We start from the raw sequence: 25,941 nt of genomic DNA, 5'->3' as shown, positions 1-25,941 counted from the left end.
CGGTGGTTCAGAGGGTATCAATATGATAGTAGAGCTCCCCCAACTTGATCGAGGACCTTGCTAATGATAAATCTAAGGACTCGTTCGAATTAGCCCGTATAATTGAATTTCCTAAGTTTTGTTTTTCTCGACAAAGAAGAACTTAAACTTGTACCATAAAAATATTGTAATTATAATAAAAGAAACATGAATAATAATGAAATTAAAAAAAAAAAGGAAAGAGAAAAAAAGCTGATCTCCACTCATTTTTTTTCTTGAATCAAAATTAATGTGATAGCATCACGGAAAAGAAAAGTTACGGATTTTATCTCTTTAAAAGAAAATCCATGAAAGCTTTATTTATGCCATTGGCATGCATACATGAACAGTAGTAATTGGCTAAGATGGGGTTTGAGAAAATCAATGAAAGAGAAGCTTTATTTTAATGGGATTTGTTTGATAGTCACAGGTTTTTTGCTCACATTTTTGAAAAATATATTTGACTTTCATCTTTTCATGCCTCTTGATGTTGAATTTTGGGTTGACTTTCAAATCCACACCATGTTTTCACCAACTTAAACCATCACTCATAAATTGCACTATATATACATCCAATTCTCGTGAATTCCAAGTATATATGGAAATATATGGGAGGATTCCCTTACACTATTATGAAATTAGGTTTTTTTATGTATGATTAATATTTAACGGTTGAATTTATCGATATAATTGTATTTGTCATGTATATAAATTTTGAACCGATCAAATATTTCTATCATATCGATTGTGTATATATTAGTATTTATTGAATGGTTGACAATTTTTATGTAAAATAAATGTATCCAATTTAACATGCATGATCTCTATAAATATAATATGAAATATGACCGTTCGATTGTTATGAAAAACCTTTTTCTTCTCGAAACCTTACAAAAATAGTAACTTATTTTAGCACCCAAAAATTTATAATTTATTTCTCTTTTTTATCTCAACATTAATTAATATAAGTTAGAATCTTGATACAATGCCTAGAACCACTCGTAACTCTTTCCCAACCATTGAATAGGAGGGTAATGCATTTCAACGCACTCGAACCTATATCCTGCGCACCAACAATAATACTAATGCTAATCAAGTTAAGAGATTAAACTTATAAGGTCGTACTCTTTTTTTTTCAAATAAGCTTTGATTTTTTATATTTTTTATTCATGAAACATTCAATATTAATTAAAAAATACAATTCACCACTTCCCATCCCAAGCTAATTTTTTATTACTATAATATAACCCTTTATATATATACATACTAATTACGGATAAATATTTAATACAAAATCTAACCTATCCATAACTTGCAATTTCCAAAATAAAAATATGAAACGTTTAAATATTCAATCACTCAGAATAAAACCTAAAGATATATAATAATATTTTCAAACCTCGAACATCCAAATATCATAGAAATTAATATATTAGAAGTTAGATTATATTTTGTTTTCTTTACCTAAAAATAAATAAATAAATTCTTATACATTGGATCAAAAATAAAGAAGTTATTTCAATTAAAATCTCATTTATTTTATTGTTAAAAGTTATGTGACTAATAGAATACTCAAACAGTTACATGTGATATATCACATATACCTTATTTTGACATATAAAGACCAAACTTTAACATAGGAAAAGATAAAATTTAAAAGAAAAAGATGGATTTAGTAAAAAAATAAAAAGAAGTAAAATCAAACTTCTATTACATAGTTTTACCATCCCATCAATAAAAAACCCAACATCATCATCTTCTCAAAAACCACCCCTTAATAATAATATTCAATCATGTCCATGAACTGAACCGGCGGCTATTGCAATAACCCCAAGCTTTTGTAGGTTCAACTTCACCACCGTGTCCACAAACATCTTCGTATCTTCTCCACTATTCCCTTCCGGTATATCAACGATATAAGATTCCAAAACAACTGTATAAACCTTACCTTCCTCTTTAAACTCACTCACCGACGTCACCGACCGGTAGTTCCTCAACCTATGTTCACCACCGACGACCCTAAAACTCAATATATGCTTCTCATCATCCAACATCTCCAACCTCTCCGTACTCTTCGACGCCGGTAGACCCGAAACGACGGTGACTTCCCTAACGCTTCCTACACCGCCGTCGCCGCTGCTCATGTTGCAGCTTTTTATGAAGTGCTTGTATTTTTGAGGTGCTTCGAAGCTACGAATGAATGGCCATACGGCTCGGACCGGAGCGTCGATGCGTTGGGTTATGAGGGACGTGCATGTGTTGGGTATTGGCTCGAATTTGTGGTATGTTTGGATCAATGGCTTAAGCTCGGTGTATTCTTCTTTGGTTAGGCCATGAGGGGGTGGCTCCGCTGAGTCCATGCCTGTTGTTGACGATGAAGAAAAAAAAAAGGAGGCTTTTGAGTTCATATAGAAGGAAAAGAGACTAAATGACAAAGCTTACGAGAATGGGTTAAATGGCTTTTATATACATATATATATGGGTCAAATTATAATTTTGGTCCTTTTATTATGCTTAAATTAGAGTTTTAGTCCCTATAGTTTAACATCTCTACTTTTATAACATCATTAGTCACCTTATCAATTTTGATTAAATCGCTAATGTGGATTTTTTCTTAAGAACACTTCCTCCATGACTTTTCCTTGTTATTATATGTTCATGTATTCTTTATATATTTGTAATTCAATATCTTACTTTTATGAATTTACTAAATCGCTTTCTAGATTTTGAAAAATACAAGTGAATACCATCATTACAATTTTTTTGTTGAATTCAAGTCGATCAGAACATCATTTTTTTATTACATAGCTACCAAATAAATATACAACGAATTTAATAAAAGAATTTGAACAATATTATCAATTTGACCTAAATTTTAAATTTAAAAAGTAAAGACACTAAAATTTTAAAAATAAAAGTATAATTCTTAATTCTAAAAGCATACTAAAACTATAAGGACTTGAATTATATTTTAACATCTTTTTCCTTGTAGGAAGGAGTTACATAAGTATTTTATCTTAAATACTTAGACTAACGAATGATATTATAGCTAAAAGAATAAATCATGTCAAATTAAAATATAGGGACCAAATTTTAAATTTAAGCAGACCAAATCGATAAAAAATACTTTGACATATATATACATTGTTTTTATGGACATATATGCCCTTTGGGGGCTTTTGAACCAACAAGTGAGTAGTTTGTGTTTTTGTGATTTCATAATAATAATAATAATAATAATAATAATAATAATAATATGCTCACTTCTAAGTTATGTAAGAGATTTCATGGTTAGAAAATTAGAATGGCTATATTGGGAAAGGACTTTGTCTTCTAGCTTTACTTGAGATTCCATCATTTGTGTTGGGATTTTCCCTTTTGGCAAGATGACAATATATATAATTTTTTAACAAGTTGTATGCATAGTTTAATCTCAAATCTCATAACCCAATGGTGAAATCTTACCTGGGTTAATGTCATTTTATTATCTTAGTTACTCTTTATTGGTAAAAGATCCAATCTTTGTTTGACAGCATTGAAGTTTTGGGTTGATATGAAATCATGGCAAAATTACTTTTGTATCTGCCAACCACCATAACTCAATTTGTGTGCAATAACCCAATAAGTGATGTTGTCTTATCTTTAAACTAATAATGATTGTTACTTGTTAATTATCATCTAAATTAATTGGGTTTCTAAAACCAACAAAAATATCAATTATGTCTAATTCTTCTATCATTTTTAAAGCTGTAATTTAATCTCTAATGTTATAAGTAAGTCTGAAATGATAACATCAAAGCGATAACTTAAAATTGCCAATAAAGACTTTGTATGGTTAGTACTCAATTTCACTACTCTATTAACTTATATTTTTAAAGGATTAACCTAAAGTTTATCAATTTTTAAAAGTAAAACATATTTCTATAATTATAAAATTTAAAAGGTTAAAATATAATTTTACTATTTTATTTTATGGGGCCATAACCCCTTACCTCCTCCTGCACCGTACTGAGTCTTTAATGCCTGAGTTCGTGTATAGCAATGTGCAGGTTTTACTTAGGTTAATCAACTTTAATCTAGGTTGTTCCAATTCTTAGTAGTAAACTTTTAAAAATAAGTGGTAACTTGAAATTTACTTTAAAACAACAGTTGACAGTCGATTAACATCTAAAAGTAAACAGTGTCAAAGTAAGAAAATAAAATTATCCAAAATTAAAAGTAAGCATAGCATAGGGACTAAAAACAGAAATAAACCAAAAATAATTACTTACTCGTCAATCCCCATTAACCAAGAACAACAAAAGCAAAGCTCATTGCCCTAAAAAAGAAACACAAAACACAAGGTGAGACTGTTCTTGAAACATCTATATATATATATATATATTGTGTAATAATTCATGAAGTTTGTGATTTAGTAGTACCAGTTAAATGACAAGAACATGTAAGGGATGGGGTGGTGTTGTCTTCCACTGTTGAAAAGGCAAATTAAAAATTGGGAGATTCGTGGATATCATGTGACATCTCTAACAAACTTTACCCCCCACGTGCTCTTTAACTTCCCTTTGCAGTTTGCTGGATTCCCCCGCCCACCTCACCAACTGCCCCGCCCTAGAGGTGCCCATGTGTACGCACCGTTTGTTTTCGTTAAATTCGTTATTTCAATTTTCAAGCACTCAGACATTTCACAAAGTCAATACTCCTCAGCCTCCCCACAACAAATAAATAATAATTTGATATAATTTTTTAAAACATAATTTATTAATATAATTTTTAAATATTAATATATTAAATTTTCATATAATATAAATTACAATAAAAGTACCATGGAGGTCCCCATACTAAGAGTCCAAAATACATTTTGTCCCTCTACACAAAAAAAATATACAAATTAGTCCCTATACGTTAGATCAAAGTGCAAATAAATTTTTCTGTTAAAAATTTCATTCATTTGTACGGTTAAAAATTGAGTCTTGTACATCAACGTGAGGTACATATGGTACACAACTTGTCATTTTGTTATTTCGTCAGCCAAGTTAGTTTTTAACAATACAAATGGATGAATTTTTTAACAGAAAAGACCATTTTATTCTTTGATATAATATACAAAGATTAATTTACTCATTTTTTAAATTAAAAGAGGCAAAATGCAATCTGACTTATGGTACAAAGTCTTACATAGTAATTTTACTTATATATATGACATATTAGATAAAAATAAAAATAAATATTTAGCACATTACCAATGGAGCCTTTAAATTCGAGAAATAGATGAGAGAATTGATAAATATCTTGTAAAAAAATAAAACACTACCAATATATCTAGAATATCGGAGCACAAACCCCATCCATCCATAGGATTGATCGTAGTTCCATTTGAATGAAGGGTGAAATTATGTGTTTAGATTTGAATGCAATTATAAGGGTAAAATGAAAATAAAAAATAACCATTAACAAATATGGTATGCAACTTTCAACCAACAAAAAAGATTTTCAACTTCAATGAAAACAACACCTCTATCTTTCCAATAACGTTTTGAAACAATAAGTTCCCAATAGAAACCACCCCAGTAGAAGTATAGAGAATGAGAACAATCCAACCAAAAAGGGCCAGCCGACCGATACTAACCCGAGGCAAAGCACCACCGTGGAAGGGAGGAATGATCTTATTATCGACATGTTATTGACCCAATGACCCTTGATAATTACTAAAGCCACCACGGTTATCATGTTCCAATCCATCGATCCGTCGTAGCAAAGTCGGTTGAGACAATTGGCTACGAACGAGTGAGAGTTGCACGTGAAGAGGTTGTAGCTCTTGTGCTCAAAGTTACGTGCGCTCGACCGTAACGCATCATCCCATGTGATTGCAGTCCCGTACTCGGAATGTTGGTAACCTCGCTTGCACGTATGCCCGGACATGTTGGGAGGAAAGCAACACTATATTCAACAAGACAAAGCAGTTAATGCCGACTCACATATGAAAAGGGTTATAACTAGAGGTATTTATGGAGAAAAGCAACACTATATCCAACAAGACAAAGTAGTTAATGAGAAAAACCAACTCACATACAAAAAGGGTTATAACTAGAGGTATTTATGGGTCAAACCGGGTCAAAGATTGAATGTTGAAGCTTGAACCCGATCCATATTTTAAACGAGGCTTTTTTTATCCAAAGCCCATTTTTTAACCTAATGGTTTTGCCCAAAACAAATTTTGGACGAACCTTTAAACTTGGGCGAGTCGCCTGACCCATGAACAATCTAGTAACTATGCTCTCCTGTGCATGAAGGAATGTACCTTTTCTCTGTCGAGTTGAACATATCGAGCTGCAGCACCAAAAGCAAAACCATCAACAGTGACAAAATTCGACACCGAAAAGTCAAGAACCGCTCCATCCTCCCGGCAAATCCCTACGTGTCCTATGAAAGGTGCTAACCATGAAACAACAGGGAGTGGTGTCCAAACTAGACAACAGGGAAACTTGGAATTCTTCGAATCAATTCCATCCAACGGCCATAATTCATGCTCAACTTTAGAAGTAGAACTCGTAAGTTCAATATCGTAACCTTGTTTGCGATCCATTATTGGAACACAGGGGTCGGATCTATGTAGTTCTTGGTGGTGAACTATCACCATTTCATAAAGCAATCATGCAGTCACAAAAATGATAGATTTACATTCTACAAAAAAAAAAAAAAAGGAATCAAATACACCCGAGTCCGACACTAAAGTGACATAGAATCTAAGAATAAATACACAAGATCCCCAAAAAATGCTATAGCCTAAATAAAGATTCATTCAATTGGTAAATTTTAGACCCCTTTCGGTACCCAGTAATCACATTGGAGCCAAATAAATTCAAAATCGAGTCGAATCACGAAAGGGCAAAAAGGAGGCAAATATCAAACAGATAATCAACTTAACAGATCTTGTTTTTAAATCAAATTAAACACTAAAAGTTACAATTTTTATTAGGAAATTTGCAAAAACAAATCTTTTTTCTCTACCTAACAGTATTCAATTCAAACAAGCAAAACCCAGAAAAGATATCATCATACAACAAATAAAAACAAGATCTTTAAGTCCAAGTAATGCATATTCAATCAAAACAAGCAAAACCCATAAAAAAATATCACAACACATTAAATAAAAACAAGATCTTTAAGTCCATGTAATTCATATTCAACAAAGAGGGAAAAATGAAAATTTTGAACCAATGGTGAAAAGCTTTTAGTTTCACTAACCTGCCATAAAGTAAAGATCTTTAAAATGATGAAGGAAGAAGAAAAGTTTTTTTTCTTAAGTTGTTGTTGGTGATGTTCATGTTGAAGAAGCAAAGGCAAAAAGTGATTTATATATTGTGACAAAAAATAAATTTAAAATTGGGAATCAATAAAAAATGAATAATTTATATAATTGAAATACTACATTTGCTTGTTTTGGAATTGGAAGGTGCATGAACCTGAAACCATTTCTGGAATTTTCAATACCAGGTGGGACCCCTCACCTCTCCATCCTTTACTTTCAATGTGGGTTCTTTAATTTTGCATTTATTATTATTATTTTATGGTTTGACAGTTAAAACTTTGTTCTTAAAAACCCGCATACAGATTGTGCAAGCCCAATCCAAGGAGTCTCGAACATGTTGTAGCGTCACTGTGCTTACGCCAGTTGCTACGACTTACCAGTGTATTTAAGCCTCAATCATAGTTCAACGTATGGCATATTTAGATTAAAAGAGCCGTCATCTATAAGCTAGTGTATCAAGCACTTTTCGGCCAACACTCAATGGCCTCTGATCTCAGAGCTTAATGCCTTCATCCTTCCTACGGATCTCCACCAGTCCTTAGTCTTCACTGGATGAACGTACTGAACCACCAAAACTTCTTTTGTGTATTAACTATTGACATTTTTTAATGGGATAATCCAACAAGGCTGAGATGATGGTGGAGATGTATGGTTTATTTTGTTTAATACCAGGCAGAGGATCATTAGATAGGGTAGTCGAGGATGAAGGGATATCGAAATTGGAGTGACAGAAAGTGAGAGAAGAGGGAGAGAGGATCCATTTTCTGTAACAGCTTTGTCTCAACGTGCTATACCTAAAATTCTCATAGGTGAGTCGAAGATAAGTGGTCAAGTGGTTTATCACTATAAAGTGTCAATTGAATGTATTTTCAATCATCTCAAATAAGATTGATGGTTGGAGTCAAGTATAACGATTAATAATTAGGGCCCCTTTAATTGTTGAATCGTAGGATACTTTCGGAAGGTGATCCTGAGAGATTCTTTTGAAGGATTCCTTAAATTTATTCCTCAATCGCAGCGATTTAGTAGGATGTAACACCTTTACATAAAAAAAATCATGCTTTCAACAATAATATATAATTTTTTTTAAAAGAAAAAATCGTAATTTATATTTCACACATATATATATTTAAATATAAATAAAATAATATATGATTTGCTGTCGTTTTTATAACTTTTTCTTTTAAAGAAAATTATGTGAAATTCTTTTATGTGCCATTGAATCTGAAAACGGCAATGGCTGCGCTCGTCGGTCAAACTTTCTCGACGACATATCCTCTAAGATATATATATAGGTTAAATTCCGTTTTTAGTCCCTAATTTTTACAGAATTTAAGATTTAGTTCTTATACATTAAAAGTTAAGAAAAATTTAAAAAAATCTTTCATTTCTTTTCGGTTTTAAAAATCTCAGTCTAATCATTAACATCATTAGCAGCTCATGTCAAAATTTGTTAATCATATGCCACATCATATGCGGACAACTTCATCGACATCCTAAGTTAGCAAATTTTTAAAAAAAATGATGAAAACAATAATAATGAGAGGACTAAAAATTTTTAAATCGAAAAAAGTAGAAGGAATTAGTTTTTAAAATTTTAAGTTCAATGACTAAATTTCAATTTTTATCATAGTACAAGGACCTACAACATTTGGACCTTATTTATTAGTGTGTGTGTTTTTTACACAATTTTCACAGTTCGAGTTGAGGTTTGTCTCTCGATTTCGTGAAAAGTCCAAGTGCCTGAAGAAACCACTTGGGGCATAGGTTTATAAAGCGCGAGCATGCCTCTCCTCTAGTAACTTATAGCCTATAGTTTGGGTTCAAGCATCAAACCCTACCATAGGTAAATGATCACCGTTTCCTTTGGTAGGTGATGGTACACCACGCAGGGATCTTTTTGACGAGGCGCTCTTACTTTATGAACTTGGGTCTCATGCAGTCTCTTCAAGCACTCAAATTCTCCGTAGAGTTAAAGAGATAAAACTCCAACTAAACCTGAGGCAATATTGAACTATTAAGAATTCCACCGATTTTTAACAACTGATATTTCAAAGAAATTTTCAAAAAAATAAAAAAAAAACTGAGCACCCCTTAACAAAATTTATTACATCTTGCAATCATTACATGTCTGACATTATTAAACATTATTAAGCACATGAAACTTTACACTTTTTACATTTGGAGGGAAAAGAAAAAAAGTGTGCTTGTCCATACATGCCAAAAACATGTGTTTAATCGGATGAGAGTAGTCCACTGTCTCAAAATTCAAGCCGTCCTTATCCAAATTAATACCAACTGATTTTTTACATAAAATAGACATAAAACATATTTTAATTACACAAAAAAATAACATTTTATATATATATATTTGGATATATTATTTCCTAAAAATAGGTTGGATGAACCCATATATATGCATAGCAACCTGGGCTTCAAAGTCCATTGGGTTATTCGTTGGGTTTGACTCGAGGTCCAATCCAAGATGGGGGTTGGACAAATAAAAATGGAATATATCTATCGAGCCCATCTTATGGTGGACCAAAAAGTCCTCAATTTGGTGAATTTATCTTTTTTCAAATGCTCATACTGGACATATTTTCGGTCAAATTCTACTATTAGTCCTTGCATTATGTCAAAGTTATAAATTTGGTCTAATTTAATCGATGTTAGTTATTGTACTTTTCAAATTTTGAAATTTTAACCTTGAACCAAACGGTAGAAATTAAATTTGTTAGATCAAATTCTACTATTGATTTCATAAACCATGGATTTAGTCCCTATTTCCCAATTTTATCATTTTTAGTTCTCATGCTTTTGAATTTTTGAAGTTTCAATCCTATCTCAAACAATAGTTGTTAAATCCAAAATTTAACTCTTATGAAATTGGATAACAAATAAAAATTGGATAAATCCAAGTCCAATTTCATGAGAGTTAAATTTTGGATTACAAAATCCATTTTAAAACTTGGAATTTTCAAAATCCAAGATTGTTTAAAATAACTTGAGAACTTTTTTGTTCTCTCTTATTTCATACTTCCTTCAAAACCCAAACAATAGTTAATTAATCTTACTTATAATATGTCATCAACGAAACTCAAGGTTTTTAGAATTTGATCAATAGGCAAACAGATCAGACCACTGGTTCTCGATTCGATCAATCTAATCGGTTTGATTGAATAAATTATTAAAAATATTTAAAGTATATAAAATCGATTCAACCAATCCGATCGTCAGTTCGACCGATTCACGAGTCAACCAATCTGATTCCTTATTCCCAACTAGTAACCTGACCAATTCTTGATCCAATTAATCTGACAGGTCGGTCCAGTCCGGTTCTGAAAACAATACTGAAGCTTCATGCATTTAATTTAATATAGTATAAATATTTAAAATTTTCATTTATACCATAATTTCCACAATTTTAATTTTAAACCCTTGACTTTTAAGTCATACCTAAGTAAGTCCACTTATACCCAGTGCAATCGGCCTAACTAGCTAGTTTGGTCCAGTTTTCAAAATTGAATTGGTGCTCAAACTGATTAGGCTTTTGGTTTGTTGGTCCAATCGGTTTGAATAATTCAACAAGTTCAATTGGTTTGACTAGTACAATTGGTTCGACCAGTTCATTCAGTTCTATTAAAAAATATTAAAAATTCATAAAAATTAATAAAATTAAAATAAATGGTACTTCAACCGCCTAATCAACCAGTCCATTTTGATTCCCATGTCAATTGATCTAATGCCTTTCTCCAAACCAGTACCTTAGCTGATTCCCGGTCCAACCGACTAGTCTAGTTTGGTTCGAACAACAATGTTAAAAAAAATCATTCCAAATGATTAAATTTAAAAAAAAATGTTTTTAAGACTTAAAATTAGTTGAAATCCAAATCGAAATCTGATTTATCCAAACAATGAATTTGGATTAATTCAAAATCTTAAATTTCAAATATTTTAATTTCCAAACAAATAATATGGAAATAATAAATTTATAAATCATAAATTTCAAAGTTAAAATTTTGAAATCAAAATCAAAATTTCCGTTCCCAAACGCTACCTAAATGATTTATCAACTTAATAACTTAACATAAAGTGATTTTTAAATGATCTTATGGATGATTATGGTATTAATTTAACTATTTAATTCACATTATAAATTTATAAATGAAGCTAGAGCATGTATTATGATTGTTGTGAAAAAAATCTAGAAATGCAATATTACCGCTGAACCGAATCGCAATTATCGGTTTCAAAAGTTAAAAACCGAATACACCCCTACATACAAAACGTTTTTAACAATCCAATGGTTTAAATGAAAAGTTTTGAATAATGCAATGATCATTTTATAACTTTTTAAAGTTAAACAACCAGAACATAAACTCGCTAATAAATTAGTGATTTTGGGTATAGTTTACTCGAGTTATGCATATATTTCACGCTATAACAATGGTACGAATATTAATTTATTGTAGGTTGGGTTGTCATGTCTATCATCTACCTTTTTGGTGAGAAATGAAGATTGAGCAACTCTTTTTTCTTTTTGTTGTTTGTTGATTTTCTCTTTGTTCAATCTTCTTTTGTTGCCGAAAGTTGATGTTTCGTTGTGTTTGAAATGATTTGGTCCTTTCGTTTATAGCCACCAATTTTGGCTAATTAAACCTAACATGTCCACAACATTTAACAAGTTTTTGCCATAACCAGAATTGCCTTCATTGCTCAAACTTACCAATATTGCTTTCACACAATGCTTAATTACTTCATCTTCTACTTTGATATATTTAGCTTCTTCTTTTTCTTATACTCACATTAGCTAGTCTATAAAATTATTCTGCCAACAATCTTCAACTCTTAGTCAATCGCATACATTAAATCCTAAATTTAAGCATGGCGGAGGGACTCAAATTAAAATGTCCAATATATTTTACTATATACAAAAAAAATTAGGGTTATATCACAATTTGATCTTTGAACTATATATATATATTTTCATTCGGTACCCAAACTATCATTTTGCCTCAATTTACCAATGTCCAATGAGAATATGTCATATGTCATATTCCTTCTCACGGTAAATTGAGATGAAAAATAATAGTTTTAATGCATAAAAATTTAGATACCAAAGTGAGAAAATAAATATAGTTCAAAGTTTAAATCGCAACATTTTGCAATATTTGATTTGATAGAACTTATAATACATTTGTAAGCTGCTCAAGATACATTATATGAGAAAGGATGAAAATACATTTTACCAAAAGTGATGACTAGTCTATTGTTTACCATATTCTTTAGTTGCTTTTAAACTCAGTAAAAAGAACATTATATGAAGAAGACTCCCCTAATATCCCAACTTACATCAGAACTCTTTCTCAAGGTCTTTGGCCCTCAACTTTACAAATAAGTTTATTAGCCATGATCAATTTGTTAACTTAGGATGGGTTTGGATGGGCGATTGGGTGCGGTATAGTGTGTTTAGCTTATTTTCTGTCTCACCGCCACCGCTGTTTCTACACTAATCGCAATTAAACGCACCGCCCGTTCAAACCCACCCTTAATCATCCCCAACTGCCCACTTCGGAACGGTAATGAGATAGCACGAGACGGATTTCTTTCCTGGCCTCAATATGTAGGGGCATAGGCAAGAAAGTAGCTAGAGCCGCAGGGGACTTGGTCTTCAAAATGATAAATCTTTTAGTTGTTTGGAAATTTGTTAAATATAAATTAATATAATGATGAATTATTTTTAAAATTTATAATTCATTTTTATCTCTAAAGTAATTTTTTAATTTCGGTCTGATCGTATGTATATTTGAATTTAATAGTATTTAATAAATTTAATTGATTGCCCATGAGATAATACATCCTTGAAGCTCACCATCAAATGGACCGTTTCCTTGCATTGTGAGCCCTAACACTATTAGCCAATAATAGTGCTTCCAAACAAAGTTAATTGGGTACCAAATTAAGCACAAAATTATGTATTTCTTGCTTATATCATTGATTAAGTTTTGGAAATCCAACATTTACTTGGATTTGAGTTGGCATAACATAAACTCCAAATCCAAGGTGAAGCAATGGGATGGCTAGAATTCATGTAAAATATTAGGTCAAAGTTTGATTTTAATCCCTCAATTATACTCAAATTAAAATTTAATCCCTCTATTTAATTTACCACAATTTTGATTCCTTTTCTTTTATAATATCATCAGTTTATCTAAATAGTTAATACTGTTAACTATGTTGATTAAAATGACAACATTTTTTCTTAAAACACATTCATTTTGTTAGCACAATAAGTTAGAAAGACTATTTAGGGTTTAAAGTTAATTATTTGGATTTATTAACAATATTATAAAATTAAAAGTCCAAATTATAAAAGTAAAATTACTAAAATCACTAACATATGTTAAGTCGAAAAAAAGAACGTCAGGGGAACTTTGCCCTCATTTAGGAATTCGAGCACAATGTAACTACCAAATATCAAGCAAGGGCTAAAACCGTAATGATAAAGAGCTCAATGCTCCTTAAACAAAGTTTAGAGTTCAAGTCTTATGAATATAAAAAATAATGTTGAGAAAACATTATCCCCGTTTAGGAATTCGAGCCCAATGTAACTACCAGATATCGAGGGACTAAAACCATAATGACAAGGAGCTCAATAGAAATTCGAGCCCAATGTAACTACCAAATACCGAGGGACTAAAACCATAATGACAAGGTTAAAAGAACTTTTATCTTGGGTTAGAAATTCAATCCTAATGTCACTACTAAATATTGAGGACTAAAACCATAATAATAAAGAACTTAATGCCCTTTCAGCTAGGTTTAGACTTTAGCGTTCAAATCTTGCGTTCAGAAAAGAACAACGTTGGGAACTTTTTCCTCCTTTAAGAATTCTGAGTCTAATGTAACTATTGGATATCGAAGGACTAAAACCATAAATAAACCAAAATATTTATATGTAATTTTTTTAAAATTTTTGGATTAGTTTCCCAGGGTTGATTTCCAAAGCATTTTCATAAAGAGAGATGGAAAACCCCCATTACACAAAAGAAAAAAGAAAGGGCAAAAACAAAAGAACAATGACACAGTGCTTTATATCCTGGTTTTCTGAACTAACCCTACTTTAGGACACACTATCCCTACACTATAAGGGAACCTATCTCTCTCTGTACGGCCAAACTCCATTGATGGGTACTCAAAAAAGATCATCATCAAAAAACACATCAGCTCAGATCCAGTCCTCCAGTTCCAGTGGACCCCACCCTAAAATTATTGTCAGCCATTGATCATTTCCCAACTCCCCTTCATCACAACCGTCCATTTCCTCTTCCCTTGCTACGAAATCACCACTGTTGTTGTTGTTGTTGTTGATGGTGGTGGTGGTGTTATTATCATCGTCGAAACCCATCTCCGTTACCCCTATCTCTTTTTCGGGTAACTTCCCGGCGTGTACGACGAACTCGATACCGGCCATCACGGTGGAGGATGAGTCAGACATGGAAGCCCCACAGCTCTCGCTCTTGACGTCGCTGACGGAGAACGGCGGTGGAGACAAATAAAGCGGCGGAGAAGATGATGAAGATGAAGATGACGGCGACGGCAAAGTTACCATCGGCGGTGAAGTGTTGGGAGAAGAGCTTGTCGTTGTTGCTGTTATCTCTTTGTAAAGCTCTTGCATTATCTCTTCTAGTTTCCCTTCGTCGTTTGAAAACTCGCTTTCGTCGTCGGACTCTGTCAACAGGACGTTTAACTTACCGGCAGCTTCGCCTGAAAATCCATACTCCGGCGATCCTAGCATTAACATTAACTTTTCTTCTCTCTTTTTTTTTTTTTTGGTTTTGTTTGAGAGTTGAAGATGATATAGAGAGTAACGCGCGTTATAAAGAGGGAGGGAAGGGTGACACGTTGGCAAAAGGGAGTGGTGATGCCACGTAGGATGGTTGGTGTAAGAAAAGTGACGTGGCGTTCAAGGGGCAAAATGGGAGTGACGAAAATAAAGACAAAAGATTTGTCAAAGTAGTCAGTTTTTTGGAAGCAGTGGAAGAAAAAGGAAGATTTTATTTGAAATAAATAAATTATATAAAAAAACAATTATTTAGTACGGTAGAATTAAAAGATATACTATTTTTTTATTTAAATTGGAGGTATAAATAATAAAGGGTAAATTTCACCTAGGTCACTAAACTATTACATTGTGTTTACTTAACTTCAAAAAGTTACAAAATAGTTATTGAATTATTTGAAAGTTTTTATTTAATTCACTAGTCTGTTAAGTTTTTTTCTTAAAAGTCTGGCTAACAAGCTCAACGATTTGACTATCAGTACGGTAGATCAGTACCCAATAGTAGAATAACATACATTAAATCTTAGCCCATCTTATGATTAATGTTGGAGATCGAGGAAAAAAGCTGTTCAAATTCTGGCTCATAAATTCGAATGATATCCAAATTCGATTCATAAAAAAAATGGACTGTAGAAGAAAAGAGAAATGAGAGCTTTCAATTGTTGCAAACAGTGCGAATAGAGAAAGCCATACAATAGCAATTTTAACAGCCTAGTGATTTAAATGAAAACATTTGAATAGTTCAATGATCATTCTATAATTTTTTAAAGTTGAATAACTAAAATATAAATTTATTAATAGTTTAGTAACATATAGTGCAGTTTTACCCATAATAAAAATAATTTTATTTATTAATAATTTAAAAATGAAAAAACTAAACAAAACCGAAGAGTTTTGTCATTATTTAAAGGAATCAACTTCAGGCAAAAGGGCTGTTTGGTGTTGGGTAAAAGACAGAGATTGCCTCGAGGAACTCAAATGTTTAATTTTACGATATTACCCCTCTTATTTTAAGTAACTGACTAATGTTTTTGTCTTTAGCATAATTTCATAACTTGCTTTGCAAAAAATAATTTTTTAATTTGTTAATATTTTACTAACATTAAAAAATCAATTGAAATAACACTATTAAATATTATTAAATGGTTTATTTAAAAATTGGTATTTTAGCTATTTATATGTAAGAATTAGAAAATGTATACATTCACTAAAAATTTAATTTTCAACATTTACATATTGTGTATTTTTCTTTTAATTTTATTTTTTCCATAACTCTTTCACCTAAAAATTAAAAATAGATTGTTAGTTAAATTTAATTGAAAATATATAAAAAATAGAAACACCCATAATTTCAAGATAATAATTTTCATCTTTTCTCATTCTTTTAAAATTAACCCTCAATGTCATAATGAAAAGCAAAATTGCAAAAAACTAAGAAAAGATCAAATTACACAATGTATAAATGTTGGTGGTTAATTTTTGTTAGAACCATTACTAAATTGACATAATTTATAAATTTTGAGGGTTAAAACTGTTATTATGTCAGTTTTAAAAGTTATCACCGTAAGCTCGCTGGTGACCAAAAAGACAATTGAGCTGTTGGGTAACTATTTTGTAACTTTTCATAGTTAGATGATTAAAAAATAAATTTACTAATAACTAGGTGTCCATTTTATATTTTTCATAAATGGGTGACTATTAATTTAGCAATTTATATATAACAATTACAAAGTTTAATAGCTTAATAATTTATATAAATAACAAAATAGAAAAAAATCAACAACTTTTTTATTTTTCACAAACTACAAGATAAATTTCATATATAGAGAGAATAAAGGAAATTCATATAGAGGATTAAGAACACTCTATCATGAGCAAATCAAATGATTTTCAGTTACTTTTTAAATATTTATTTTGAAGATCAAAACTTTCAAATACAAAATATATTTCAATCAACTCTATAATAATCCCATTTGTATGCTTAGATTTTGGCTGTGATAATCGTTGTAAGCTTACAATAGAATTTATATCATGAATTTCCGTCAAAATAAAAAAGTAAAAATTATGTTAAAAAAATAAAGAAAGCGATAATCAAATCAATAAAATTAAATGCATGTATTATTACTTTTATGCATATTTTATTTTATATTCTTTCACGTGATTAATTATAAAATTCATAGATCTAACAAGTTCAATTAATTAACAAATTAATTAACTAAATTCAAGTAATCAATTTATAAGTTTACGATGTTTCAAATTCATAATAAAATCTTTAATCTGGGAACTTAATAGTTTATTGAAATCATATCTTTAATTCTACTCATTGAAGATTATTTTCATTTAATAAAATATGATTACTAGATTTCTCCACGTGAAATTTAGCCATTTTATTTATATAAGATTTTAATTAAGATCGTTTTCTTTTAATAAATGATAATTAATAGGTTTCTTATATGAAATAGCTATAATTTTATTTTAAAAATTAGACGATATATTATCATAGAGAATTGATTTAATAAAGAGCTTATTCCATAACTACGAATATTGTCGTTATAAGTGAAAATTTGAAAATTGTTATATAAAATTTAAATTAAATTAATAACAAATTTAGCTCTCGATTTTTTCACCTAAGTCCTGCAATGTTATTTACTCATATTATTTAATGATCCCATCTGTTTTCTGCTGCTGGGGGAAGGGGGATTGTTCATAAACAGGAAGCTGAAAGCTCTAATTTTCATGGCGAAAATGCAATTACAATCAACACCCCAATATTTTATTTGCGTTTCAATGAAACCCCATCATGATCCACTGAATTTTACAGAGCTTTTTGGTTTTCATCTTCAATGCCTCTCTAAAAATGACTACCTTTAGAAGAAATTTTTTTTTCTTCAATTAAAATTGCAGGCAGGGCCTTGTTGAAGCAAGCTCCTTGTAAGTTTTTGGTAGCTGGGATTTGCAGAAACCCTGCAAATTAACTTACCAATCAGACAGACATTTTTACATGAAAATGAGAAAGTGGTCCCAATATATATACTTCGTTTAGTGGTTTAATTCTTTTCCATTTCCATGATAATTGACAGGTTTCAGGAACCTAACCTCATTGTTAGAGCTTATCATAAGCATTGGCCCCAAGAATGAATTAAAAGCTTCTTCTTCTTCTTTTTTTCAATTTCGAAATCAAGCAAGTCAGTCTCTCTCAAATAAATCGAAATAATTTAATCTCTCACAACTATAAAAGTGAGTAATTAAGAGTAATTAATTACGGTATTAATAATTTTCGTCATTTGTACATAATTTTGATTGGTAATAACAAATTTAATTGTTGATGTTTACATATTTTGTTAATTTGGTCTTGATTCTAAAAAAGCAAACAAATTTAGCCTTAACTTTACATATTTAAAAAATTGCGGGCTAAATTTATTAATCATGACCAAATTAATAGAATATGTAATTTATGAGAACTAAATTTGTTATTATACCAATCAAGTATATATAAATTTGACAAAAAAAACATTAATGCCATGATTAATTGTCCTTAGTCGCTTACTTTCGAAATTGAGAATGATCAATTTGTTCAATATCGAAATTGAGAGAAACTGAAAATATCTTTATCCCCTGTGTATTTCAATTGAATGGGTTGAATTGATTTTGAATTTGATTAATTTGAACTGATGTCGTTTCAAATTTTGAAAACTCGAATTCAGATTCAAATCAAATTTTAAGTTTTCAAAGTAAGCTTCACTAACCACTAAAATTTTGAAAAGTTAACATTAATCTCTCCAAAATTTTTAGAAATTCTCACATGCAAACACTTACTTTGCTTAAAGGCTTTAATTAGCCTCAAGGTATTATTTTAGTTAAATTAAGTGATGGAAGCCTGGAATTAACTTAGAATTTGCAGAAAATGAATTGCCTAATTAATAGTAGAAAATTGGTAAGGGATGGCAGAAAATGATGAAGCATGTGAAAGACCAGTTCCAACGTCCCATAAATGGTTATAATCTCATATTGGGCGGGGGGGCATTTCTTTATGTGTTTAAAAATAAGGGTAAACCACTCCTAAAATTACTTAATTATTAATATATTTACGTTTTAATCACTCTAATTTTAAAAAATTTAAAATAATTATTAAATTGAATTGTTAAATTTTTTTAAGGTCCGACTAACAAACTCTACTTGATTCGACAATTGGTATGGTAGATTAATATTATTAACGCGTAAAAGAACATACATTAAATTGGGATTGATTTGACACTCAATGTCGAAATAAGAGAAGAAAGTTTTTGAATTTTAATTCATAGATTTGTGGCATTTAAAATTGTTTTATTAAAAAACTTAAATTATAGGAAAAATGAGAAAATAGAGTTTTCGATTAATATAGATAGTGCAAACAAAAAAGGCCATACAATAGTAATTTTAACAGTCTAATGACTTAAATGAAAACTTCGAATACTTTAATAACTATTTTGTATAAAATTAAGTAATTAAAGTATAAATTTACTAATAATTTAGTAACTTTAGTAGAATTTATCCTAAAATATTTTAAGATTTGGTGAGGTGGCACCATCTTCTTTGGGTGAACTGTACCTTTCCTTTCTCTTCAATTCCTTTCTTTGAAATTCACTCTCTCCTATACAAATTTCCACCCTTCACCCTTCCCTTTTTTCACTCACTCTTTCCTCTTCACAATGTCAGATAAAGTACCGTCGCAGCTGCCGCCAAAGGCGGCACCGATGAATCACCACCCTCCACAACAGCTCCAGCAAACGGCGGCGCCAAAAAAACCCACCTTTACAACCCCACGTCACGCCCAACTTACCGTCCGCGGCTGAACTACTGTTGCTGGACCATCCTCATAATACTCATACTCATTCTTTTAGCCGCCATAACCGGCACCGTCCTTTACGTACTTTACCGCCCTCACCGCCCTTCTTTCACCCTCGCTTCATTCCGCATCCACCGCCTGAACCTAACAACCAGCGCGGACTCTGCCTCTTCCCACCTCTCGACCCTTTTCAACTTAACCATTTCTTCCAAAAACCCGAACGCTTACCTCTCTTTCTCTTACGACCCTTTCACCGTCTCGTGCGTATCGAGTGACGGCGACGTGTTTTTAGGCAATGGAACGTTGCCGGCTTTCTTCAGTGGCAGCAAAAGCGAGACTACTTTCAGGGGAGTCGCGGTGGCGACGTCGAGCGACGTAGACGCCGAGACGATGAATGGGTTGAGACCGGAGCTGAAGAAGAAAAAGGGGTTCTTGTTGAAAGTTGAAATGGATACCCGAGTGATGGTGAAAATGGGTAGCTTGAAGAGCAAGAAAGTGGGGATTAGGGTTACTTGCGATGGAATTAAAGGGATTGTACCGAAAGGAAAGTCGCCGGCGGTGGCTAACGTTTTTGGAGCTAAGTGTGGGGTTGATCTAAGGATCAAAATATGGAGATGGACCTTTTAGAGTTTTATCTCAAAAACTTAGGACTTAAGCGCCTGAATCAGAATTGTTTAAGGATGGAATTAATAATAAATGGAAATTTGATCTTAGGAATTAAATTATATTTAGTCTCTCAAGTTAAAAAAATTATAAATTAGTCTCTTTTACGTTAGATTAAAAAGTAAATTTGTATATTTGTTAAAAAATTCATTAATTTTACTATTAAAACTTATTCATATACATCGAATGAAGTACATGTGGCGCATCAAGTGTAACCGGTTGATTATTTTATTAATCACGTTAGTTTTTAACTATAGAAATAGATGAAATATTTAATAAAAAATTCAATTTACTTTTTAATCTAATGCCTATAGATCAGTTTACTTATATTTTTAAGTAAAAGAAACAAAATACGATTTAACTATAAATACATCACCTTCTATTTGTAAAATAAGGGTTTTTCTCGACTTTGTTTTTCTAAATCTAATACTTTAAGATTTAATATATAATTTGGTATTTGTATTTCACACCATTTTTAATGTGGTATCAGTATTATTTTTAGTCAAATTTAATATTTGTATTTGAAAAAGTTATGTATTTTGGTACACAAAGGTAATGGTGTGAATTTTTTTTGTTTAATTGAGTTTTAGAGTTGATGGAAATATATAATTAACTTATAATATTAGCAATTAGCTTTCCTCAAATCAACTCTAAAACTTGAATTAAATCACATCCATCAAATTGTATTCGACAAATTAAATGTAAAATTAAATAAATTCACAATTAACACTAAATTTATTCTATTAATAAAAGCATGAATAATTCAAACTCAATTAAATTAGCAATTAACTTTCATCAAATCAACCCTAAATTTTGAATTAAACATTAAAAAGTTAACATTCGTTACCTTTGAGTACCAAAGTATACAACTTTTTGTCAAATATAAGTATTAAACTGAATAAAAAAATAACATAGGTACCAAATTAAATATATATATATTTTATATTCGGGCTGGGCCGGGCCAGGGCCAAAAAAAGTGGTGCCTGAGGCCTGGCTCGTTTTCTAAATGGCCTCGTTTTTTGCCCAAACCCATATTTCGAGCCTATATTTTTACCTGAACCCTCCCATATTTCGGGCGGGCTGCCGGGCCGGGTCGCCCGACCCATGAGCACCTCTAGGCTCAAGTGCGCTGAAGATTATTCTCCTATTTATGAATTGGGGAGGAGGTATGAGTAGTTTTAGGTATTGTATAAAAAAATAGATATAATTAATATTTATAATGATTTACTTTTTTACAAAATAATTTTTGAGTATTCAGCTTGTATATATTTATTAATATTTACGCTTTCACTTTTTCGTTTCACATGGTGATGTATTTATGAGCTGGATTTTGGGGTCGAGTGTCACCTATTTTATATCTGGCAAAACACAAACAATTTAGCTTTTAGACGTCCACTTAAATCAATGGGCTTTGGCTTTGTGTCCTCCATCTAAATCGTTTTCATGGCTCTTTATTATATCCGAAATTAAAAATATTCCAACTTGAAATCTATTTAGAATGTCCAAAAATTTTAAAATTTAAATTACACTATATAAAACTAAATCGACTCGTATAATCTCGAGTTAGGTAAAAATACTATCGAGGTCCTTATATTGAGAGTCAGATTGCATTTTGTCTTATCTATTCAAAAAATGAGTAAGATAGTTATTATACATTAGATCAAAGAGTGAACTAATCATTCTGTTAAAAATTTTATTCATTTTTACTGTTAAAAGTTGGTCCTTGTATATCAAAATGAGATACACGTGGGATGTAACGTGTCATTGTATGGTTATTTCTTCAGTGAAGCTAGTTTTAACGGTAGAAATGAATGAAAATAAAAAAAAAATTCTACTTTTTAATCTAACGTATAAGAACTAATTTATTTATTTTTAAGTAAAATAAACCAAATATAATCTACCTTTTAAATAAATTCTACATAAAGTTTTTTACCTTTCAAGTGGTTCCAATGTAGACAGCAAGTGATAGGGTAGTGTTTTGGTTTTAGGGTCCTCTCTACCACTTTTCACTCATAGGGTATTGCTTTTCATTTGCTGTTCAACAATCTCATCCCTTTTTTTGTCATGGCATGGTATAGTTTTAGGGAAAGAATTTTAATTCGAATTTTGGAAATAATATTATTGAAGGAGATAGTTATGAATTTGATAAAAGTAATATGGAGGCCTTGTATGTTTGATCAAATTTTATTTTTTTACTAAAAAAATAAGTAAATTAGTCATTATACGTTAGATATAATATCAAACTGGTCATTTCCGTTAAAAATTCCGTCTAGTTCTTTTGTTAAAAGTTGGCGTGACTAATAGAATAACTAGACAATTGCACATAACGTGCCATTGGCATACATGGACTAATTTTCAACAGTAAAAATGGATGAAATTTTTAACAAAAAGATTAGTTTTCTCTTTGATCTAGCATACAAAGACTAATTTACCCTTTTTTACATAGAGAAAACAAAATGCAACCCAACTCTTAATATAAAATATTTGTGTTGCTTTTATCCTATAAACATTAAAAGTAGTAGTATTTAAGAAACATAAAATTGACAAAAACAACACCTTAGTCACATCCAAACAAAAAAATGTAAGAGGGGACATGCTTGCCAACTCAAGCATTGGTCCACATTCTATGCTGGCAATGCCCCTTTCAAGGGTCCACTTTCCCAATCAATTTGTCTCTTTGATGTAAAATAAAATGGGAAAAAAAAAGCATAACATTACCAATGGTGGAAAACCAAAACCATGTTTGAATGAAACAACAAATTTACAGCCATTCAAGACAACAAACTTAATACTCAAATATATGGATGTCAACATTACAGACATAAAAATTTATGGCAATAATAATAATAATAAGCATATTCATAAAATAGTTGTCACCCATGTGTGTTGACAGCTTCCCACACCAAGTTCTTTGGAACAGCATTGGTAAGAACCCTAGCTTGTAATGCAGCTGATTTAAGCGTCTCAATTGTCATTGCATTAGCTTTCCAAAAAGAAGCACAATTGTAAGCCAAATTGTGTTTCTTACACAACTCCTTAACAAATGGTGAAATTGTCCGTAAATGGCACCTAGGCAACCTCGGGAACAAATGATGCTCAACTTGGAATTGCAACCCACCATAGAACCAATCCATCCAAGACGAACACAATATATTAAGCGTCCCGTCGGTTTGTTTCTCGAACCAATCATTCCCGTTCGGCGGGCCGACGTAAACACTCGACGAGAAATGGTTCAAACAGAACTGAACATGTTGGATACCGGTCACAGCAAAACTTACAACCACAAACATTACTCTTTCGTACCAATTAGGTAAGAAAGAGACGAGTAATGGATACCATGTCCAAAAAACAAGTATCCCAAAAATTTCTTGACCTTTGTTAGGGACTTTTCTTTTAGACAACAACAAGATGATAGATTGTGCAAATAGGTTGATCCTAGCAAAGCACATGACAGGGTAAAATGTGCAATGTTGGTAACTAACTAAAAGCCTTGTAAGAGAATCAAAGTTCAGTTTTCTACCATAAAATGCAGATGTGATTGAATTAAAGAACTTTGAAGATACCGTGAAGAAAGGCATGTGTTGAAGGTCTGGATCAAAATCTAAGCTGTTACAGGCAATATGGTGAGCATTATGTGTCCATTTCCACCATCCCATGCTGATCCCAGCAAGACAATTCCCTGTAAGAAGTTGAGCCAACCTGTTGAGGTTTTTATTAGACATGACAGTGTAATGTCCTGAATCATGTCCTATCCAACCACTCTGTATCCATAAAAACCCCATTAACCCACCACAACAGAGATGAACCCAAGTTTTGTCACAACACAAAACACCATAAACACAAGTGAAAAACAGCAATGCTATGATGGTAAGTAAAATACATGTCCCGTGTCCTTTCTTGTCGAAAAGACCCATCTTTGAGAACTCAACAGCTAGCTTTCTATAATCTTCGGATATATCAGAGACTAAGTAACCTTCAAGGTAATAACCAGTGAAGAACTTGTCGAGATATTGCCAAGCTATGCCGGGATGATAAGCTATGAAAGCATCGGTGGCGTCTTGACCGGCGAGGTTCAGTAATGGAAGTGGCCCACCAGGGTGGTGGTGACTCCATTGAGTTACATTATAGATCTTGCCTTGGATTGAGATCCAAAGATCATCTGGTTTTTTGTGGGTTTCAAGCTCTGTTTTGGAAATGTACCTCTTTGAATCCGCCATTGATGCTCCAATGAAATGAAAGCTAACAAAGAATATACAAAAAGATATAATCTTTTTAGTGAGAAATGGAGAAAAAAAAGGGGGTTTTCTTTTATGGGGTTTGAATGTGGTGGAGAATGGAAGGGAAGTGATATGAATTTATCATGATGTAGAGGAAAATGGGAGGCGGGGTTTATAGAGCTCACATGCAAAGCAAAAGCCAAAATAAAAAGAGAAGGATGAAATTGAATGAGGACAGATTTAGTCCCTCTACTTTTTTTAATTTAAAAATATAAGTCTTATCGTTAAACCCTATTAACATTCTTTTGTTAAATTCAAGTTCATTTCAATGGTTTTTTGTTTAATTTGAAACTCTCAGATTGACAAATTTAATGGAATAATTTTAAATGTTAATAATTAAACTTGAATTTTGAAATCTGAAAATACAGAGACTAAATTCATGAAAAATAAAGGAGAGGGACTAAATGCTAAATGTACAAAGAATACAGAGATTTGAAGCATATTTAACCTTTTAAATTTAACAAAATGTAGTGGTTGCTTTTTATATTTTTAAAATAAATTATCTAAAAGATAAAATGAAACTTATTTATATTTATTATAATACTTTTTATAGAAAAAAAATTAAATGTGTTTCTATTGAATTAAATGAAAGCAATTGTATAACAAAATACTTTTTTTAGTTAAATATGGGTGGTTTTCCTTTTAAATAAATTCTAAAAAAGGTATGTAAATAAATAGGTTTTAACTATTTGAGATTTTATTGCTCAAAACTTACCCCTTGTAATTAATATAAAATCTTGTTGACTTAGGGTAGGTTTGGATGGGCGATTGGGTTTGGGTGCGGTGCGGTGCGTTTAGCTTACTTTTTGTCTCACGTTACAGTATCTAATCTCACCGCCACCACTGTTTTTACACTAACCGCAGATAATCGCACTGCCCATCCAAACTCACCCTTAAAAGAGGAAAATTTAAATACATCTGTTTTATTATATGGTAGAAATAACGGTCCAATCACTTTAATCATCAAATAATTCAATGTTTGAATAGATCTAAACATAGAGAAATA

At 31.4% G+C, this 25,941-nt stretch overlaps 4 protein-coding genes across 5 annotated transcripts; 1 reads left to right on the top strand and 3 right to left on the bottom strand.

The window, feature by feature from the left end:
* Positions 1-1,518: 1,518 nt before the first annotated feature.
* Positions 1,519-2,458, bottom strand: LOC105792970 (abscisic acid receptor PYL2). The gene has a single exon (XM_012621851.2). The coding sequence runs from the start codon at positions 2,424-2,426 to the stop codon at positions 1,806-1,808; it is 621 nt and encodes a 206-aa protein (XP_012477305.1). The 5' UTR covers positions 2,427-2,458; the 3' UTR covers positions 1,519-1,805.
* A 2,983-nt stretch (positions 2,459-5,441) lies between these two features.
* Positions 5,442-7,420, bottom strand: LOC105792969 (protein REVERSION-TO-ETHYLENE SENSITIVITY1). 2 transcript variants are annotated; one of them, XM_012621850.2, is made up of 3 exons: positions 7,264-7,420; positions 6,317-6,699; positions 5,442-5,955 (listed from the first exon to the last, which is right to left on the bottom strand). In XM_012621850.2, the coding sequence occupies exons 2-3, from the start codon at positions 6,653-6,655 to the stop codon at positions 5,533-5,535; spliced, it is 762 nt and encodes a 253-aa protein (XP_012477304.1). In that variant the 5' UTR covers positions 6,656-6,699; positions 7,264-7,420; the 3' UTR covers positions 5,442-5,532. The 2 variants fall into 2 exon arrangements, with proteins under 2 accessions (XP_012477304.1, XP_052490146.1); XM_052634186.1 differs by having other exon boundaries at positions 6,317-6,438; positions 7,264-7,386.
* An 11,691-nt stretch (positions 7,421-19,111) lies between these two features.
* On the top strand, positions 19,112-20,760 carry LOC105793491 (NDR1/HIN1-like protein 6). Its single transcript, XM_012622398.2, has 2 exons — positions 19,112-19,164; positions 19,872-20,760. The coding sequence occupies exons 1-2, from the start codon at positions 19,112-19,114 to the stop codon at positions 20,620-20,622; spliced, it is 804 nt and encodes a 267-aa protein (XP_012477852.1). The 3' UTR covers positions 20,623-20,760.
* A 2,619-nt stretch (positions 20,761-23,379) lies between these two features.
* LOC105792967 (delta(8)-fatty-acid desaturase 2) lies at positions 23,380-25,048 on the bottom strand. The gene has a single exon (XM_012621848.2). The coding sequence runs from the start codon at positions 24,873-24,875 to the stop codon at positions 23,532-23,534; it is 1,344 nt and encodes a 447-aa protein (XP_012477302.1). The 5' UTR covers positions 24,876-25,048; the 3' UTR covers positions 23,380-23,531.
* Positions 25,049-25,941: the final 893 nt, after the last annotated feature.

This window comes from Gossypium raimondii, chromosome 8, assembly GCF_025698545.1.
Source record: "Gossypium raimondii isolate GPD5lz chromosome 8, ASM2569854v1, whole genome shotgun sequence".
In the NCBI taxonomy this organism is placed as follows: domain Eukaryota; kingdom Viridiplantae; phylum Streptophyta; class Magnoliopsida; order Malvales; family Malvaceae; genus Gossypium; species Gossypium raimondii.
Note: the sequence above shows the minus strand (reverse complement) of the source record. Positions and strands in the feature narration are given on the sequence as shown.

Bases quoted from the DNA above. Each gene is read 5' to 3' on its own strand.
- LOC105792970 (XM_012621851.2), bottom strand. From the start codon at position 2,426: ATGAACTCAAAAGCCTCCTTTTTTTTTTCTTCATCGTCAACAACAGGC.
- LOC105792967 (XM_012621848.2), bottom strand. From the start codon at position 24,875: ATGGCGGATTCAAAGAGGTACATTTCCAAAACAGAGCTTGAAACCCAC.
- LOC105793491 (XM_012622398.2), top strand. From the start codon at position 19,112: ATGGCAGAAAATGATGAAGCATGTGAAAGACCAGTTCCAACGTCCCAT. The intron at 19,165-19,871 runs GTTATAATCTCA...TGTCAGATAAAG, and splicing joins GTTCCAACGTCCCATAAATG to TACCGTCGCAGCTGCCGCCA.
- LOC105792969 (XM_012621850.2), bottom strand. From the start codon at position 6,655: ATGGTGATAGTTCACCACCAAGAACTACATAGATCCGACCCCTGTGTT. The intron at 5,956-6,316 runs GTACATTCCTTC...TGTTGAATATAG, and splicing joins TTCAACTCGACAGAGAAAAG to TGTTGCTTTCCTCCCAACAT.